General features: G+C 43.3%; 1 protein-coding gene across 1 annotated transcript; it reads right to left on the reverse strand.

Moving 5' to 3' along the window:
- Nucleotides 1-4,137: 4,137 nt before the first annotated feature.
- On the reverse strand, nucleotides 4,138-12,259 carry LOC137892074 (G-protein coupled receptor 26-like). The gene is made up of 3 exons (XM_068736975.1): nucleotides 11,270-12,259; nucleotides 10,436-10,549; nucleotides 4,138-7,854 (listed from the first exon to the last, which is right to left on the reverse strand). Exons 1-3 carry the CDS (start codon nucleotides 11,935-11,937, stop codon nucleotides 7,626-7,628), a joined length of 1,011 nt encoding a protein of 336 aa, XP_068593076.1. The 5' UTR covers nucleotides 11,938-12,259; the 3' UTR covers nucleotides 4,138-7,625.
- Between the last annotated feature and the right edge of the window lie 3,964 nt (nucleotides 12,260-16,223).

A 16,223-nucleotide genomic window follows, 5' to 3' on the forward strand; every position in this document is an offset into this window, starting at 1 on the left:
TTTATACACTTTATTAAATAAAGACCATGTTTGCACAAATTGAAATGGGTTAATTCATGAATAGCTCATGTGGAAGTGTGTTGATTTTATTCATGGTATCTAACAAGCCGTTTGCACCTTTCATGGAGCTAAATGCAGATCAAAAGCTTTTATTTTAGGATTTTTAGGCCGAACAAATGCACATAAATACGTATTAAATAGGATATTATATCAACTTGAAAGTAAAATAAATCAACCGACACATACAGGAACATCTAGTAGGTCTGGAATGGAAAATATAATTCATACATCTTTTCATGAATCCATGTTAATGTTCTCTCTTCTTAGAGATGTGATATTCTACATCACAATGACCAGGAATGGAAGGTTATACATCGATGGATGAAGTTAAAGGATTTGCAGTAGCAAGTGATTAAATGTTATTAATATTTAGAGATCAACACTGATTTTACATTCGCTCCTGCTTGATTGAACATCCCCAAAATGGAAAATAAACTGTGGAAAATAAACTGTGGCTAATTTTAAACGCTTGACGTCTGCAGTGAAATCGTATTTTGGGAGTTCCGAGGTGGAAAGGCTCTAATTATCCGAGCTCTGCTGGGGCTTTTATGGATCACCGGCTTATTCTGACAACAACGCAACGCAGCCTTCCTTCTCTCCTGCCAGCATGCAATTATATGAGGACCTCTACCTCACATCTCCTCCTCCAAAAGGTTATTGATCAGAGGATCACACCCGTCATCACCGCAGAGCGCTGGGGAATAGGACATGTCAGAGCTCGTTAATATTAAAAGGCTTTTTGCAGCTCTGTACTAGAACCGGTGACTCAAAATGTACACGTCATACAGACAAAGTTCCATCTCTGCATTTTCATTTCCTGTATGAACTGACAAGCTAATCGTGACACAATATAGCCAGGTTTCCATCCAAGTGCATCGCACAATTTTAAAAGTGGCTACATCATGTCACAACCTCGCATATCTGTGAAATCAAAGTAATAAAATGTATGATTTCCCTGCAATGCAGAGAAGAGATGCGGTTGTGCTTGAGGAACCAGATGTGAGACGTCTGACACAGTTAGGATAAATACACAAGACTTCATCTTAATCTTCATTTCCCAGTAATATACTGTTTTTGGGGGTAAAACAAGCCACACATTTACTGAAAAAGGTCAGGGTGACCATTAAGTAGAGGTGATTAATAGTAAGACAAATTCAGGTCCAATCCCACATGGTCGACAGGAAGTGAGTTACAGTGGGTGTGGATCGTGGTGTGATGGGAGGGGGGGGGGGGTGTACAGTGTGCAGGGTGTGATGTGCGGCCGCTGTGGCCTGCAGCTGTGATACCGCGCAGATATGTGGGAAGACACAGGCACCAGCCGACCTCGTCAGCGGTTGAAAGGCCAACGCTTCTTCAGAAGTCGGTCCAGCCTTTGAAGCGTTGCGAGGGCCCGGGCCTTGATATCACAGCGAGTCGCCATGCAAGCGTTGGGTAAACTGGCTCTTAATCTCTCTCTCTCTCTCTCTCTCTCTCTCTCTCTCTCTCTCTCTCTCTCTCTCTCTCTCTCTCTCTCTCTCTCTCTCTCCCCCCTCTGCGGCTCCGGAGCCTCTGAGACAGATTAGACTCTCTGCTGGCTCGATGGACATCAAAGACGACAACCAGATCAGCAAGCGGAGGATTGAAGTTGAAAAGTTTTTAAAGGTTCCGACACAGCATTTGCCAATTAAAACACAAAGTACAACCGTTTCACAGCAGTCCATCTAATAGCTGTTATTTCACACAACGTAACGAACGTGGACCTCGTGGCGACGCTAGAGGCAAAAGACGTTATCCTCCCGGGACCATGAATGTCAAAAATTTCATCACGATCCATCCAATCGTTGCTAAGATATTTGCCATCTCCAGGGCCACGCTGCTAGAGAGGCTCAAAATAAGTAAGTTGACACACCAGATGGTTTGTTTGCATGAAACCATCTGAGAAGCAGTTTGGAGAAGGGCTTTCAAGAAATACTCTGCAGGTGATTGGACGAACCATCTGTCAATCAAACTCTTGCCAAAGCCAGTCAGGACAGGACCTCAAGAAAAGCCCTCAGTGTCAGTCTTTGCTCTTCCTTCAGGGAATAAAAACCATTGTAGAATCTACGCTATAGTCTCTTGAGGATCCACCATTGTTGTTTAGAAGAGTCACCTCTTCACACACACAAACCACACCTGTAGCTGCCAGTAGCACCTTACTCCGGTCACTAGCTAGCCGGACACAAATGCATTAGACAGCATGGATTTTTCTGCAAATAACACAGCTGCCGTGCTAGTTAACAAAATAAGACCCAGGCTGTGATAAACAGAATTATCCGTTCTGCTAAATGTTTGCTTGCTCTGTGAACCTGTCAAGAAACTCAACAACAACAAATCCTCATTGATGATGACAAAAACGCGTGAGTATCTCCGTTACCTGCTGGTGTGAGTTGGGCCACAGATCAGCAGCGCGTGCGCAGTACGAGCGAGTAACAGCGAAGACGAGCTCCGGCGCAGATGTGACAGGTTTAGGTAACGAGCGAACCGACTCCACCCGACGTCATCGCACAACAGCTGGATGCTCTGGATTTAGTGCCGCCGCACGAGAGGTCGTCTTGGTGATATTTAGTTGGATAAATAAATATTACTATCTTCATAGCATGATAATGTATTACACATATGCAAACGTCTTGCTGAAATACCGTCAAATTGTTAGGATCCCCCACAGCCGATATATATATATATATATGCACCTGTCAGAAAAAAACATAATCCAGATATTCATCCAGATGTATTAAAAGCCTTTCGCGCGCACACTCAGACAGGTGTTTGCGCTTTGTGCTGATTAGCCCTCTGCCCAAATCACGGGTGTTTGGAGTTATCGCTAATTACATTTCTGCTCAGAGGGACAGCGAGCAAGTTACCCAACACCCACAGACCCTTTGAGATCACTCGCCTTTTATTCACTTTTTAGTATCTATACTGCATCCGCCCTCATAAAGTACTAGCTGTTGCATGCAGCCCCGCTCTAAAAACTGTAACAAAAATGGCAGACACACAGTTATGCTTATCAAATAAAAGTGATTTATCGACCAAAGAGTAAGTCAATATAAGTCAAATAAATGGCGAGGAGAAATTCAGTTAGTTTAGGGAGTGGATGTGTCGACAAAGACAGAACAGACGCCAAAAGCCATAACGCAGATAATGGGGGTGAGAGGAGATGTCTCGGCTTCTGCTGCTTAAGCTCGTATGCATGGGGCACACTGGGCCCAGGTGCATCCAATGCCACTGATTAATCCCCTATCAGGTGTGCAAAAACAACAAGACACAGCAGAGGAACCAGACGAGAGGGGCCGTCTTCGTTCTTTCTTCGTGACGTTGCACCCTGAACTCTTTCTCCGCTGCGCAGAGGATTGTGGGTCGGAATAGCCAGAGACGTATATGCTGCCTTGCAAAATGCAACCTGGTGCAGTATGACATCCTGGTACTTTTTTTTTTTTTTTTTTTGCGTATAGAATTTGACGTATTAAATCTTTTTCTGGCGCACCAAATCATATGGTAGCATGGGTATTAGAGCGCATAGCCTATTTTATATTCAGTGCGTCGTGTTCGCTGTCCACCATTTTATTTGAGTGAAATTCTTTGGGTGTAAATTCATCCACCATACATTTGCCTCAAACACTACTGGGCCCTAATCTGCATAAAGTACGAACCAGTTCAACTTCCCTCTAGGTTTCATAAAATATGATCATTATTAAGATTGCAAAACACAAACAAAACCAAACAAATAAACCTACTTGGTGGAAGTATAGTGACATTTCAGAGCAGCACCCCCCCCCCCCCCCATATGTCATAACTGAGCATATGCATAGTCAAACAGAAAGCATATGGTGACATATGGGAGAGAAACGATAATGAGCACCACATGCTTTTTGTTTATTGATATATGAAGCACAATTCACTCAAATTCACGTGTGGAGGCAATAGCCAAGGTGAGGTCTGGTGGGGTTTGATTGACACAAATCAGCATTCATAGTCTTCATTTGAGTCTTTTTATTTGTATATTTTTAAAGCAGAATAAAATCCAACAAACAGCCATTCTTTGGCCTTTTCATACCCTTGTTTTTTTTTGTCGTTTTTCTCAGTACCTGTCAAAATAGATGCTATTCTACGCTAATTCACCAATGACTGGATGAATGTGTCATTTTACGTTCACGACATTTTAGGAGGAAAATTCATCTTCACTGCATCGCTGTGCTAAATCAGCAGGAGTGGAACTTTAGCCGCTTTTGATTCCTGGAACCGAAGTCGAAAGGGTTCTGAAGAGAAAACATTCCTTTTGTTTTAAAGAGAGAGACGTCCACTTTTTTTTTTTCGCTTCGAGTTGTGGTTTATTTCTCACTCGGGGGTGGGTGGGTGGGTGGGGGGGGGCGTCAATTGACAAAGTGGGTTGAGGCCAACCATGATTAAGCCGCGTGATACCGTCAGTGCCACCCACCTGAAGATAATCACTGTGCTCCTGGGGGTGTGAAGCGGCGTACAGAAGCCTCAGACTCGGCCAACTCAGCCAGCCACTGATGTTGTTTCATTACCACCTGTGCTGCGGTGTGAACAGAGAAATCGCTTTCCTCTGGCTCAGACTGATTGCAGGTGGAAAACAGTCAGAATTGCTGCGGACACGAAAGCTGACTCACTCTTGTCAAATCTTTCCCGTTTGTTTCTTGAAAGACGTGATTGCGGCAACGGATTCATCACCAGTTTCCGACCTTTTTTTCTGGTTTTCTGGTTAAGTTGTGTTGATTTTATGAAGTGTCGTAGCTCCACTGTTGTCCGAAAACTAATAAAAAACACATAAAAAAACAAACAAAAGCCACTCCATTATATTTGAGTGACGCATACCTTCACTACAGTGAATATTTGTGAAAAGTTTGCTAGTTAGAGAAACGGAGATAAAAAAAAAGAAAGAAAAATGGCTGCCTTCATTGTAAGATTTCATTGTAAAGTTCAGGTAATTCATTATTCTTACTCAAGTAAAACAAATATTTGTTAGTATTCAACAACAGCATATTCCATGTGAGACGTAGTTGCTGAACTCTAACAGAATGACTTTGTTTTTAGGTTTTGTATCCAGAGGTCGACCCGAGGTGCACAACCGAAAACCACATTAAGTCGTCTCAAAATTCAGGAATTTAAAATGTCCATCGCCACCATCAAAACCAGATATCCTCATCTTATTATTCAAAGGTGGAAACAGCAGTCTTCATCATCATCATCATCATCATCATCATCACTGTCATGAACCGTTTGTCATCCCGGCCATCTGCAGCAGCAGCAGCAGCAGCATCGAGCCAGTGGTTTAATAAATTAGGTAGTACATAACAAAAACACTTCAGGCAGCCAACTCAGTTACCATAACAAACATGAGGTATATTACACTCAGTTCACTGAGACCTATCGACAACAGTTCAAGCTCAATTTGTATGTTGAAAGCAGCATATTCTGTAACACTCAAAACTAATATACGGCGTCGTCATAAATTACGTGTACGCATATCAAAAAGACACCAAAAAAATACTTTTCACGTTGTCATTTATCTAAATCTGTCCACACAGTATATTGTTTCGTGTTTAGCTTGTTTTTCCACCGAATAATCATGTGAGAAAAAAAAAAAAAGACTACATCAGTGCAAAAAACATCAGCGGAAAATTACGATGGAAAGCAGGACGAGGGTACAGAAATACAGATGTGTTGATGAACAGAAGTGAATAAGGCAATGATTGACCCTACCTATACATCTATATTGTTCATATTGTGAATGGAAAAAAAATTCTAAACCATCATATATATATATATATATATATAAGTTAAGGCATCTGCTGTCTTGGAGTGTCATACAGTACTTGGCAATGCATCATATGTCCAAGACAACCATTTCTCCTCTGTATTGTCATTAGATCCTTAAACCTGTGAACACAAAATACCCATCAATCATCAATAAACATAAATATTTGTTTCTATCTTATGTTTTTTTTTTTTGTTTTTTTTAGAAAAATTGAACTGCAGGCTACTAATACTTGGCTCACTGGGGCGTCATTGATCAGATTTGGCACAGTGTGATACATACAGTATCTCACTGTTGGCCCCATCTAAACACACTGTGTATCCACCATGAACTACGGCATTGAAGCGCCTCTATCTACAGCAAGTCATATATATCTATCTATATATATATCTATATATATATATATCTATCTATATATATATATCAAGTGGAGCCCAGTCAAAAGCCCTCTGATACAGAGCTGGCTGTCTTCTGATACAGAACAAAAAAAAAACCGAATGTTAAAGGTACAACAGATCACACTTTGTCAGTCAAGAGGACTCTTGGGCTTATAGGTCTTCAAGGAGACCTGGAAACTACTTCACTGTACAAGCAATGGGACTCAATAAATATACAATATATCTATATATTCAAAGTGAGAGTAAAAAGGTGATAATACCATCCTTTTGTAGATATCCATCTCATTAAAAAACATATACATATGTCCTAAAAACAGTGTAAATGCAACAGAAGTCAGAGACTGCTTCTGTCATTGCTATCATACTGTATATCACAAGATGCCATTAGTATTTTTTTTTTTTTACATTTTTCTCTTCCATGTAGCCCAAATGTGTGAGAAAGCGTGGTGCAGTCTCTACGGGTCGCTCCCTCTCCGCGAGCACAAGTACAGTCGACCACGCTTCACTTGACCAAACAACCTGAGGGGCACGCGTCAGTCGTCATGACGGCAAAGGCAGCCGGTTTGAAGGCCTGTTTCAAAACGATGGCAATGTTTTTTTGCGCTCGTGAAACACAGAAAGACACGCTTTTTTCTTCTTCTTCTTTCTTTTGTATCCTTTCCATTGGCCCTTACACTACAAAAAGGCAATGCGACTACAAAAATAAAAGTACTTTAAATGTGTTGAATCAGGAGTGTGTTTGACCCCGTCAAGTCTGAAATAACCTGAGCCTAAATGTTTTCATCTGTAATACAATTTGGGGACTGACACGTTTTGGTTAGGCTAGTTTTCAGTGCTACATACTGTACATTATCATATCATTTCCAAACACATATCATATCATTTCCAAACACTAAAAAAAAAAAAAACATACAGCCATTTCCTATCCTTTTTGTTTTTTTTGTTAAAGATAATATGACTATATACCAGAGTAATGTAAAAATAACAACAGTGTGTCTTATATCGGACCGAAAGACTCCACAATGAGGCTACAAACTGGTGCTTCTTCTTGGATGAGCACATCTGTCTCTCCAGGTGGATGTGAAACCTGCCGTTGCTTATTGTCTCCTCAAGCTCACTGCACTGATCTGCTGTTCTGGGAACTCAGTATGCAAGCACAGTGGTATCCCTGTGCGAGGATTTGCCCTTGTCTGTATCGTCACATTTCTCTTTTTTTGGGGGGGGGCCTGTCAGACCAAATTTAAGCAGACGTGGACGGGAACAACCTTTTAGTTCTCTTCTTCATCGAAGATAAATCAGCCACATGTCCCCCCCCCACCCCACCCCACCCCACCCCCCCGACGGTAGCCGGGGTCGACCCTCAGTCCCCGTCACTCTGCGGCGGCTACGCTGCGTACTTGGGTCTCGTGCCCACGCCCGGAAGCGTTCAAGGAGCTACGCTTCAGCAGCCTGTTGATGATGTCGGCGCACGTCTTCTTGTACTGGTGTCGGAGCAGGGAGTACACGAAGGGGTCGCAGGCGGCCTTGCTGTAAGTCAAGCACTTGGAGACGATTCCCCAGTGGGGGTTGATCGGCACCGCTGGAAATAACTCCACAATCCTGCAGGCAAGCATAAAGAGAGGGTGGTGAGCGAGGGAGAGCGATGGGGGAGGCGAGCCAACAAGCTTGAAAAGGCGTGCATGCCCTGAGCTTGTTATGCTGAAATGGAAATGCATTTGCAAGACACTGTTGCACACATTTTATTTATTTTTTTTATCGTTGGGAGCAGAGGGTTTCTCTTTCTCCTTTAGTTATGTAAAGATGATGTCTTACGTTATTGTGAAAATGAAAATGGAGGCAGCAATCAAGTGAAACTGCGTGTCATTTTGCCCTCCTTCTCTCATGTGTGTGGATTTACAGCACGAGACTATACGTTTCATCTCACTTCTCATTTGCAGCCAGCAGCATAAATGTCAGAAAAAAAAAAGAATAAAGGCAGCACTGGAAGAATAAAACGGACCTGTCATAGCAGTAACGAGTGTCTGAAAACCAGCCAATTAACTCGGATTGATATTTAATACGGTGTTAGACTTAGGGCTAAGCAGAAAACCATGAAGTACAGAGGGGCAGTGAGTTCTTCCAGCTGTCAGGAAATACTGTATATTGTATTTAAAAAAGGGCAGATGATGAGCTCTTCCTGTTGTCCGCATCAAAATGTGACTCAAAGACATACAATTGGTGATGTCACACAATTGTATAAAATCATTTTACCACGCATGGTGTCATAAAACGTAACAAAAAAATTGGCTGATCCTTCTTCTTCTTCTTCTTCTTCTGCACTCTGTATGATTATTCAGTCCACAATCAAGCTCTGTCAGCACATTAACGCTGGCCTTATATAGCCATCAGATACTCCACAGGACCAGAGCCAACAGCAGGTTAAGTCAGCCGCCACGGCGCACAGCGAGGCTCTTGCTGTTCACACGATGACCCTTACAACAAATATGGCATCAGAGAGGCAAGTGCAGGAGCTTTTAGCATAATATATGCATGCTGTAATTAGTAAACTGCCATTTGTAGAATGAGAGCTTGTACATGGCCGCTATGGCCATTCATTACTGCCACAACAGATAAACACAAGAGACTGTCTCTTTGCCTGAATGCATGAGAAACTGCATTTATGGCAACCACGTTTTTTCCCAACTTCTTCCATTTCAGATGGTAATGAAAGATATTTACAAGATACAACTTAATTCATATCCTGTTTGACATCCAATCTTCATCTTTTTTTCTCATTTGTTGGAAATGATTTCATAAAAAGAGTCAGTTAACCTAAATTACAAAATCAAATAGTCCATATCACAACCTTTTAAACCTGCTTCATATAGTGTGTCCCCACTGGAGATAAAGTACACTATGACCAGACAGACACTCGATTTCAGAGACCGCATTATTGAAAAATAAGTCGACTGAATTGTGGATGTTTAACTCGCAGTGATCTGCTAGAGTTGTAGTTTGACGGACATCTGAAGTCGCACATATTGGGTCATTTCCTGTTCATATTTTGCAATACCAACTGTGATGATTAGTATTTGGCATCGTTGTAGAGTTAGTGTAGAGGTCAAAACTCCAGCGACAGTTCGTTGAACCACTTTGTGGTTTAGAACGACGCGCTGTGGACTGTTGTCTTCATCAGGGTCATCCACAGATCCTGTTTTTGCATAATAAATCGTAATAGCAACAGGAAATGACACAATATCTGTGACATCAGATGTCACTGCAAATTAAACTTTAAAAAAACCCAACATAGATCCAAAATTGTTTGTATTTTCAAGTGGTATGGGTTTGGGCCACAGATGTATTTGATTTACTCAATAACTTGCTGACTCATTGGTACCCAGCCATGCAGACTAATCTGGTTTTATGTGTCCAGGTCTTACGCCTACCTTTCTCTGAGACGTCTGCCTCCACCCAAACACAATGAAGGAGAATGCAATTTATTTTGAGGATGTCGGCAACATCTTCTTAACAACTGTCCCTGTTGCTCTGGATAATGTGTTCTTTGTAAAACTGTTTGAAGTGAGGTGAACAAAATGAGAAGTTGGACATTATTTTTTATGTAATTGGGGAGAACTGACAGTCGAAGTCTTACAGTCTTATGTAATCTTCATGCATCTTTGATGTTTTCTCTTAGGTTTCTTTCCTCTCCCTGCATGTACATTATATATATATATTTGTTGTCATATGTCCACTCGTACGTCACTTATGTGTCTTACACCCTATGGCCTCGTGCGACATCCTCTCTTCTCCAGTGATTGATGCTCGTGGATTCCGCCTAACTAACTGATGCACAAGATCGAGCTTGAGGAGAAAAGTGCTAATGCAGCAGCAACAGCAGAGCGGAGGCATATTACTTATCACAAGGTCAGCCAATCTCATCTTCCAACTCTGTCCAGTGTGGAGAGTAAGCAGAGAGGAGGCAGAAAGGAGGAGGAGGAGGAGGTGGTGGTGGTGGTGGGGGGGGGGGGGGGGGGGTGACAGCAGAGGAGGGAGGTTTGGGGGATACCAGCAGAACAAAAGGGCTGCGTACGCCGCAGTGTGCCAGCGTGGTTTCCCTCTAACCTGCCTGCACGGGTCTCTCTCTCTCTCTCTCTCTCTCTCTCTCTCTCTCTCTCTCTCTCTCTCTCTCTCTCTCTCTCACCTTGTGATCACATAGGGAGCAAAGCACAGCATGAAGGTGCCGATGAAGGTGCTGATCTTCCTTGACGCTCTCTGTCGTCTCCTCTTCTGCTCCTCCAGGCAACGCTGGCGAACACTGGAAAACACAAGTGGCACACATTGAGGAAAGACCACAAAAGTGTCCCTAGAAATATCTTTAAAAGGACAGCTACAGTAGGAGTGGGTGCAACTTCCTGTTTGTATTTCTGTTGTGCAGGGGTTATATACATGGGAGGCTGAGCTGTGGTGCACTGATGCGACCCGAAGTGTGGATCCCCACTTCAAGAATTACAATTACAACAGTTTTTGTGTGCGAGCCTAAGTGCACCAAGGCTGTGATGTCATGGTGACACACTGCTCCAAGTCATATTTAACGACATGGAGGTCACCAGTGAGTTAAGACAGGCAGGAGTTAGAACGCCAGCATGCACCGTATTGACAGTAATCTACAGTATGTAACCAAACACAGACAAACAGACAGAGACAGAGAGAGAGACAGAGAGAGACCATATTGGTCCTCAATAGAATCCCCTCTGAATACTGAGGACACATGTCAGTGCAAAGATGGCAAAGCATCATTAACTGCAACATGTCAGGCTCGAAAATCAATATGAAAAGGAATTATGGCTCCAACTACACTTACTGCTCCGGGGGGGACAAGATCAGAGGGTTGATTTGTACACTTTGTTCTTTTTTTTCCCCCTAAATGCTCTCTTTCAGCTGAGCAATCTTGACTCCAAATGTGAGTCTACAGTACAGATTGGTTTAGGGTTAACATGCAGAGCAATACAAATAGGAATAATAAGCTACAGCTCACCTGGGGTGTATATCCACCAGCAACACCAAAGTTTGCATTGTAATAACGTCGATCCGCTTACAGTGAAACCTTGCCACTTTAAGCACTTTGAGGTATGTGACACACAGCACTATAAAAGACAGGAAAAATGTGAAGGAGTGGAAAAAGACGGTGAAGATAATAAACTGGGTCCGACTGCTCGCCCTCGGGTTGGCCAGGGTGCAGGACGCGTAAAGCCGGTGGTATCCCACCCAAGAGAAGCAGGTGGCCACCGTGGAGAAGGACATGGAGTGCGCCCACGTGTACCCGAGCACAAACGCCGCGTCTCTGTGGCGCATTTTGGAGTGGTACCTCAGGGGGAACACCACGGCGATCCACCTGTCGATGCTCAGCGCTGCCATGCTCAGCATCGAGTTGGTGGACAGGAAGGTCTCCAGGAAGCCCACGATCTGGCAGAAGCCGTCTCCCCCCGGCTGCGCCTCGCTGACAAGTCCCACCAAAGTGAGCGGCATGTTGGACACGGTCAGCAACAAGTTGCAGAAGGTGAGGTTGAGGTTGAACAGACCTGGGACCTGCTTGCGGATCTCCGGGTTGTACAGAAAGCAGATCAGCACCAGGACGTTGGACAGCAGCGACACTATGATAATCACAACCACCAACACAGAGAGGATCACCTCCGCAGTGCCCATCCTGTGGGCCCCCGAAACTCACTTATCCCCACTTTTTGTGCGCATATCCAGTCTTGTTTTGCGGCTGCAGAACGGCATTAATCACCCGTAACCGTGTCCATGCATCCCCAGATCTTTCCACCGGTGGAGTTCCCCTTTTTTTTTTTTCCTTCTCCACTACACGTCTCTGTGCGCAAGCCAGCAAAGATGATCAGGAGGATTCCGGCATGATAAGAAGTACGTTTTGGGGATTCGTAGAGATAGGATCTCCCCTCGTTTCCCCTTTAAACTACAAGAAACCAGCTCTCGTGCCAAAGCGGCTCTCTTCTGGCACTGCGTCTTGCAGTGGGGTTTTGTCGTCCTGTGATGCGCTCCCGAGGCATCACCCCTCCGCACACACTGCACACAGTGTGTGGGCTACTTGATCTCTCCCCCGTCTCCTCTGAGAAACGGTGAAACACGGAGAACATGCACGAGTCAAATGGGGATTCCTACTAGTAAAAAAAAGGGATGCAGCGATTCCCTGCAAACTTGCAGGAAAAAAAAGTCAAAAAAGATTTAACAGTAAATTACTTTTTTTTTTTTTTTTTTTTTTTTTACTTGGAACACAATTTTTCATTCATATTTCATTATAATTCCATGCATATGAAATGATGCCACTATTGTGTGGCGTGTTCAATGTGATTTTTTTTTATTTTCTTTGCTTCTTTAATGATCTGACCTGCAGCTGTAGTGTCATGACAGTAGACACAATACAGGCAACACATAATATCCTGTTGAGAAGCACATATTTGAATTCAAATATATATAAAAAAAATTTAAAAAGTTGATAAAAAAGCATTATTTTTCCACTCTGGCTCATTTAATCAAGCATTCATTTTGAAATCAAACTGATAATCAAACCTCATGCTTTTGCGTACATATCTCTACTAATTAAGTCTGCTTCATCAGATTGATAAGGAGCAACATCCTCCGTTCCCCTGGAAGCCCGGATGAACGCCCCCGCACTCAGCTGCCCCTCTGGACCTGAACGTGGAGAATCTTTCCCTCTGAAGCGTGGTACCCATCGGAGTGTGCTGCGGCACGTGAGAACACACTTAAGGCGCCGGAGTAAAGGGTGAGGTGCTGGATGTGGCTGCGATAAGCGAGAAGGGGTGGTGGGTGTGTGTGTGGGGGGTGGGGGGGTGGGGGGGGGGGGGGTGTCAGAGTGAGAGTGTGTGGGCGGAAAGAGTTATTGTTGCTGCAACACGCGTGCACATTTCCATTTGACTGTGGAGATGTGACACTATGCAGGCCACCGTGTTCTCTTCCTTCTCTCCCGGGTGGCAAAAAAAAAAGGTGAACAGGGGAGAAAACCAAGGGAGACGTTCCTTTGTAAAAAAAAAAAAAAAAGGTGGCTCATTAAAATGCATCCTGTAATGGTGTCTGTGGAGCACAAGGGCTCATGTTTTGCTCCTGATGCAAAGAGAAGGCGGCTGCAGGGGAAAGGACAGACAACCCTGCCAGCTGCTGGCTGTTATTAAAGCTGGAACGCAGCACCATCTTTGCCCAGAGTGAGGCTTTGGCTATGATGGATGCATTACCAGCATTATATTTTGCACATGCGATGCGGGCAATCAGCCTTTGGAGAGAGAAAAAAAAAAAAAAAGGCACACTCTGAGCACTTTCATGCAACTGCTTGTGCAGCTCTCTCCTGTCAGTTCAGAGGCCTTATCGGCACAGAGCCACCGGTTGATCTCATATGCAAGAGCGGCTTTCTTTTTTCTTGTAGGCATCACTTTAATTATTCTTTTCATCATCAAATGCCAGCTCCATAGACAATAACGTTTGCGTAAAAAGTCATTCTAAAAATATATCGTTGCGTGTGCTTTGTTGTGCTCGTGAATGATTTTTGTTGATCTTAGCTTGCAAAGTTTTCCTGACAAAAAATAAGTGTTGAGCTTTATGTTAGCGATGCATCAGATCCCCATTAAACACCGTGCACACATTAGACGGCGTCTGGAAATAGCTTTCGATAAATATGGAGGCTGTTTTTTCCCAAAGATACTAAATGTCCTCATGTCGTTCCGCCTGAAAGAGGCTCGATTTGAGGAGAGCGTTACGTCTCAGCAGAATGAGGCCTGACTGGAGGTGGACACCATTGGGGCTTTTGACGCCGCCTGGTCTCAGGTGATATCACGTTGAATGAACGCAGCAAAGCATCTGCTTTGTCTGTTGTTGGTTGAGTACGTCTAAACTGCCAGGGAAATAGTCATTTTCCCGAACTGATTTCATCATCCGTCCATCACGAAACATTGAGACGTTGACATTTGAGAAGCTGGAAGCAGTGAACTAAAACGATCGACTCGTCTTTGTTGACTTGTTTTCACCAGTTTGGTTAAAAAGGAAGAATCTCCGTGTCTTCATGACCTTAGAATGAGCCGTTTATATTCTCCATGTTCCTACGGTAGCCCAGAACGGACAAACCAAACACTGGCTCTAGAGAGGAACTACAGTCAGCCGCTGTGGTTCTCCTACACGCTTGACACACGGGAGAAGTTTCAGTTGGTTGCAATCTGCAACCTCACCACTAGATGCCTCCAAATCTTACACTCCGCCTTCAACGATCGCTCACCTCTGGCTACATTTTAGTCCAGGTGAAAGACTCTTTACCGTTGATTGTCTTCTTCAGTGTGTAAATATGTCAAATGTGGATGTTTTTTATCACTAAAATTTGGATTTTCTGAGGGCATCCTTTTGTGTGCAAGACATCTCAAATCTTCAGATCTGCACTTTGAAGATAATACCTCGTCAGACGATTTAACAAGTGCAGGACTTGACTGTGAGAGACGGTGGGATGAGAGAAAGCCTGCAGCTCTCCTGCTTTTTGCTGTGACAGAGTGGATTTGAATTCTCTGCCAGTTCCAATTCCACACTCGACTTCCCTGGGATTGGCGGGCCGGCGTACATTTATAAATCTAGACGTGTGCTTTAGCTCACGTTCTCCTGACTCCCATTTGAGTATAGACTCCTCACTTGCATTCACACCTCTCAACTTAAGGTTTCTATGTTGAGTTGAGAGGAACTCACTTTAGAACTTGGTGTAAATCAAAAATCGGTAAAACTTGAGAATACGTGTTATGTAACCCAGAAGAGTGCGTATGAGCTGACTGGAAGCACAGCGGCCTTCTGGCTCATTAAAGGTCACATAGGTGAAGACTCACTCACTGTATATTTAAATAATGAAATGAGTGAAGGGAAGGTGTTGACACTGCTAACGGTAATGCTGAGATACCAGCTTACGGGCTCAGTCTGGTGTGACAGCTTGCATGGTTGTTTTAAAAAAACAACAACAACATATAGTGTCGAAGAAGTTGTCCAAAAGCTGCTGGATCGATGGATCGTTTTGTGAAGCTGGTACTGAGCTACCACCAAGTAGCCTGCTAACTTAGCTTAGCACAAAATTATCAATCATACTTCTCTGCATGTGTTTTTTTTAATGCTTCAATTAAACAATTAAAAAAAAACTATTAATTTAATTTGTCTTATAATTATTCTTACAAATTCTCGGATTTGTATTGTTCTTAATGGTCATTTCACTTATATATATATATATATATATATATATATATATATATATATCAGCATCTACTGTCTTTTTATTGTTTGATTTTGTTTGAATGTGTTGTTGTTTTTTTCTTTTTTTAAAGGAACATTGAGCTCCATCTCTTGTATGAAAAGTGCTTTATAAATAGCAACTATTTTACTACAGTATTTCCATTTGATGTCCCTTTACTCCAGCCACCATACAGATAAGATGATCCAGAATGACCTGAAATCAGCTACATCAATACGCTGCGGCGTCGTTAGAAAAGCCTCCCTGATGACAGGCCGATGTCCTCGTCCTCACGACTGGCTGGGGCGGTGCACCACCAAAGCCCTCGTGAACAATCTGAAGCCCCCTGTCGCTTCACATCAGCTGTGGCGACGTCGAGGAAACCGCAGCAGCGAGGCCCGAGCTCGCCATCAGCACACGATATTTAGAAAACTGTTAATACATTCACTGGGCAATGTGCAAGCTCATTTTTTCATTGTGGAATTAATTTAAAGGCAATGTGACAACATGCTCAAGGCTGCAAATAGATTTTAGTACGACAGGATGTCAGTGTTTTACTGTATACTGACAAATCGCTTTTAGCCTCTTTGTTAATATTTGGACCATAAAGCCGAGCAATTACATCTGTAGCTGGACAGCGTTCTGCAGATCTTTTCAGCTTCTGTAGAGTGGAGTCCGATTTATGACGTAATTATGTAAAACTGTTGAACCT

Source organism: Cebidichthys violaceus, unplaced genomic scaffold (genome assembly GCF_023349555.1).
Source record: "Cebidichthys violaceus isolate CVI_PGR_0920_01 unplaced genomic scaffold, fCebVio1.0.p SCAF_74, whole genome shotgun sequence".
Taxonomy (NCBI): Eukaryota; Metazoa; Chordata; class Actinopteri; order Perciformes; family Stichaeidae; genus Cebidichthys; species Cebidichthys violaceus.